The 4,531-nt window shown below is 40.4% G+C and overlaps 1 protein-coding gene across 1 annotated transcript in view; it reads right to left on the reverse strand.

Annotated features, from left to right (window-relative positions):
• The window catches only part of LOC127007450 (myosin heavy chain, muscle-like), a 10,134-nt gene extending 6,934 nt beyond the window's left edge, over positions 1-3,200 (reverse strand). Inside the window, exons 1-10 of the mRNA XM_050878492.1 lie at positions 3,034-3,200; positions 2,137-2,705; positions 1,914-1,941; positions 1,663-1,774; positions 1,471-1,560; positions 1,211-1,373; positions 999-1,102; positions 676-813; positions 200-469; positions 1-91 (exon numbers count right to left, since the gene is read on the reverse strand). The exon at positions 1-91 is cut by the window's left edge and continues 80 nt beyond it. Coding sequence (XP_050734449.1) covers positions 1-91; positions 200-469; positions 676-813; positions 999-1,102; positions 1,211-1,373; positions 1,471-1,560; positions 1,663-1,774; positions 1,914-1,941; positions 2,137-2,644 — 1,504 coding nt within the window. The 5' untranslated portion in view covers positions 2,645-2,705; positions 3,034-3,200. The remainder of the gene's footprint in view (positions 92-199; positions 470-675; positions 814-998; positions 1,103-1,210; positions 1,374-1,470; positions 1,561-1,662; positions 1,775-1,913; positions 1,942-2,136; positions 2,706-3,033) is intronic.
• Between the last annotated feature and the right edge of the window lie 1,331 nt (positions 3,201-4,531).

Genomic DNA, 4,531 nt, shown 5'->3' on the forward strand with positions numbered 1-4,531 from the left:
CCTCCTGCTCCAGCACGAACATGTGGTGGTTGAAGAACTGCTGCAGCTTCTCATTACAGAAGTTGATGCAGATCTGCTCGAAGCCGTTGAACTGTTGGATGAGAAAATTGGTTGAATGTTTAGAAAACAGTTCACTTACCTATAAAAATCAGAACTAATAATACATACGCAAAAGGCATTTCTTAGAACAATAACTTACTTCAAAGATCTCAAAGCCGGCAATGTCCAACACACCGATGAAGGTAGCGCGCTTGAGACCGGTGGCAAGGGTTTCATTACACTTGGAAACGATGAACTTGAAGACGCGATCAAAGAGGGCTTTAGCCATGGCGCCGACGGAGTAGTTACATTGGTCAACGTTCATACCCTTAGACACAAACTCAGTGCCAACCTTGATCTTGGGCTTCGTGATGGCCAGGTAGATATCATTGACGTCTGTACCCAAAAGCGTTGCGACCTTCTGTCCAGCCTGAATGGGAAGCAACAACATGTTATAATGGACTGAAATTAAAGTGAAAATCGAAAACAACAAATACTAACTTCCATTTACATGTCGAATGATTGAAATTAAGTTAAAACGATTATCAATTTCTTGTAAAATTTATGCTCTTATAATTACGTAGTTTTTAACGTTCCCGAAAAAAAAAATACTGTAAATAATGGACATCAACTTACCTCAGTGCCATCAGGTTCAGCCTGCTCCTCACGACCCTTTTGCTTGAACTTCATTTCACCCATGTGCATGACGGTTGCGGTGATCTTGTAGACATTTTCCACTTCAGTCTTTGTGAAGCCCAAGATATCGAAGGCTTCCTGTGAATGAATAAATAAACCCGTTTTATTATATGTATTTTAATATTTTCTGGTTAGTAAAAAAAATATTAAAGTATAAAAAAAATATATAATTTTTTTCACTGAATGTAGGTACACACACACACACACACACACACACACACACACACACACACACACTCATGGAAATATTATATGACACCTACGTGACAGAACTGCATGTCCTCGCCGTCGTCAATGGAAGGCACGGTGACTTTGCCCTGAGATACGTAGTGGTAGTCGTAGATGTCGTTGCTCAACAGACATGATGCTTGGGTTGTAAAACATTTGCTTTAGTTACACATGATATTGGTTACCATATAACCTTGTTACATTCTTTCAACAAATAGTTCGGTTTCTAGTTTGAGTTAATACTCACGCTTGATCTCAGGGACCTGGTCGGACATCATCTCGTAGAAGATGTGGTAGGATCGCTCAAGAGTCTGCTGGGAGATGACACGAGCCTTCTCCAGCAGGTAGACCTCAATGTCACCACCAGACAGCTTGCCATTGGGTTGGAAGTGAATACGGATGAATTTACCCTGGAGGAAAAAAAACAGCAGAAAATTAGTTGCAGACGATGGGTAATTGGTAAATCAGTTTGGATCTGATTGATATCATTGTTCAGTTGCTACTCACGAAGCGGGAGGAGTTGTCGTTACGGACGGTCTTGGCGTTACCGAAGGCCTCCAGCACAGGGTTGGTCTGCACGATCTGGTCCTCCAAGTTCTGTTATAAAATAATTGCAACCGATTGAGTGTTTGATTCATTACCACAATGGATTTATGATCAATAGTTTGTATTGTCGATCTTGTATTGTTGCTACCCCACCTTCTTCTTTTCGCCGGACTCCTCTCCTTCCTTCTTGGGGGTGGAACCAACGTTGGCGAAGTAGGAGAGTACCTTCTTGGTGTTCTCAGTTTTACCGGCGCCGGACTCACCACTGTGTGTAGTATATAAAAATACAATTTAGACAAACATATAAAATTCAAATGCTATTTTGGTGTGCCAGTAATCCTATTCAAATATCGGTATTCTTTGGAGGTACTGAATGGAACTGATATCCATTGAAATATACTTACGTGATCAACATCGACTGGTTTCCACCCACTGAAAAAAAAAAAATAGATGTTCATATGCCAAAAAACAAAACAAAAAAACATAAGTATTTGAAGCAATATGTACGTTAGTTGCACGGCGTTATTTACATTATACGTACACCTTGAGATTATATACTTGAACATTCACTTGAAAAACTTGCCTTAAATTTTGAAATGTGATAACATAATCTTCATGAATACTTACCTTGCATCATAGCACTGTAGGCACCGTCAGAGATGGCAAACAGATGGGGTGGCACTTCATTACGCCTCTTGCCCTGGTAGATCTTGACAGTTCGGTTGGTGTAGATGGGGTAACGCTTGTAGGGATTAACGACAATACAGAAGAGGCCGGAGTAGGTGTAGATGAGCTGGTTGACGTAGCGAGCCTTCAGGTTGTAGAGGACGGAGGGGTCGTTCAGGTAGGTCAGGTTGGACATGTCCTCGCATTTCTCGTATTTCGGTGGGTTGACCTGGTGGACCTGGTCCTTCTTATACTCCTTGGTTTCACCGTTTGCCATCACAGTAATTTTCTCACCCTTGGTGCCCTGAATCATACCCTCGACATACCCCTCATTAGGATCAGGCACCCAGCAAGACTTTTTGGGATCGTAGGGTTTGGTGGAGTCCTTCATCTTCATCTCATTCGAAATATACAGCCATTGGGAGGGGTCGGGGTCGGGGCCCGTGCTCTTCTTGACGTGGCCAGGCATGGTGGTGGTGGGTGCCTAAAGCTGTCTTATGTTCAAACCGGAGAATCGTTGTTCGGAGACCCTGTAGTAATACAGTAAAATTGTTATGAAGATATTATTGGAGAGAGAGAGAGAGAGAGAGAGAGAGAGAGAGAGAGAGAGAGAGAGAGAGAGAGAGAGAGAGAGAGAGAGAGAGAGAGAGAGAGAGAGAGAGAGAGAGAGAGAGAGAGAGAGTAAATATCCTACCCGAAGGCTCCGTGAAGCACATGAGTCGGCAATTTCTACAACACTGACTAGGTATCATCGCAACATTAAATTCATGTTTACACTTTCTCTTCTTTCGAATCACTATGATGGGACAGTAATCCTTCGACGAAAATGCATCAATAACGAGTCTTAGGGAGACGTACCTTTGACACGCTTCACTGCACCACTGTGAGCACACACCCGACCGTAGCACCCACCGGAGCGCGTCTGGTGAAGCTTTTCACAATGTCCCGCCTGGTCGGCTCGAGGAACGGGTTGTAAGGTGAGATCTGTGAAAACAGCTGCTGGCCAAACACTCACAAACCCACAACCAGGCATTTTTGTCTCTTTGGCAAAGTAAAAGCATCAAATGCACAAGGAGCGGCCTGACCCATATGAGTGTTTTCTAATATTAACCTGACACCTCCTGGGATCCCTGGCTCAGCAGCGTTGCCATTGTAGCTGCTTGTCTTGCCTCTCTGTCCACAGTGGCCTGACCTTTGCTAAGAGCTTCCTCACATTCCAGTAATGGCAACATGTCTGAAATGCCAGAACGTCATCCCATTCTTATCGCGCTGCATGCCAGTGTGTGTAATTCGTGGAATTCACGTGATGTATGTGAAACACCATATACTGGAAGGTATTAAGATTGGTAGTTTAACATTTTATATATATATATATATATATATATATATATATATATATATATATATATATATATATATATATATTCTCAAATTATATACTCTCTACAGCCCTCTAAGAGATCAAAGGTTCTGTGGCATTAATTATCATCTGGGAAGAATTTAATATATCATCCTGAGAAAGTGGACTACTCTGGTTTTGCCATATGCAGATATATTCTTTAAGAAGTAACAAAGTATACTAAAAAATGTGTTCAGACAGCAATACGTAATAATTTTTAGTACCCAATATTACGTACAAGTGTTAAACGTCACTTGAATTTCACTAACTATGCACACTGGCACGCGACTGCGTTAAGGATGAGCTGGCGTGCCGGCATTTCAGCGATACTGATATTACTGGAATATAATTAAGATTACATCAAAGACCAGTCAGTGTGTATGTGTGTGTGTGTGTGTGTGTGTGTGTGTGTGTGTGTGTACTCTTGTTATTCAAAACTTGTATTGAAATTTTCACCGGCTTAATTGAATACCATGGACAAGAAAATTTGCCATAGACATGTAAATATAATTTCTTTTATATATAGAATTTTAAAATCCTTTCATCTCAAGTCGTAGTTAATGACGAAAGAGGAGGAGCAAAGGGGAAGTAAATGCTATTGCTGGGCCACTAGCCACTAGCTCCATGCTTCTACTGTGGACTCTTTTGTGCCTACTATATTAATGCACTCATGCATACATATATCTATATATATATATATATATATATATATATATATATATATATATATATATATATATATATATATATATATATATATATTATTTTTCTTATTATTTCTCTTCTTCTTCTTCTTCTTCTTCTTCTTCTTCTTCTTCTTCTTCTTCTTCTTCTTCTTCTTCTTCTTCTTCTTCTTCTTCTTCTTCTTCTTCTTCTTCTTCTTTTTCTACTTCTCCTTCTCTTCCTCCTCCTCACTGAAGATTTAAATGAGTTATATGTAATATAGATATCTAGATA

The sequence above is a fragment of the Eriocheir sinensis genome, chromosome 35, assembly GCF_024679095.1.
Source record: "Eriocheir sinensis breed Jianghai 21 chromosome 35, ASM2467909v1, whole genome shotgun sequence".
In the NCBI taxonomy this organism is placed as follows: Eukaryota; Metazoa; Arthropoda; class Malacostraca; order Decapoda; family Varunidae; genus Eriocheir; species Eriocheir sinensis.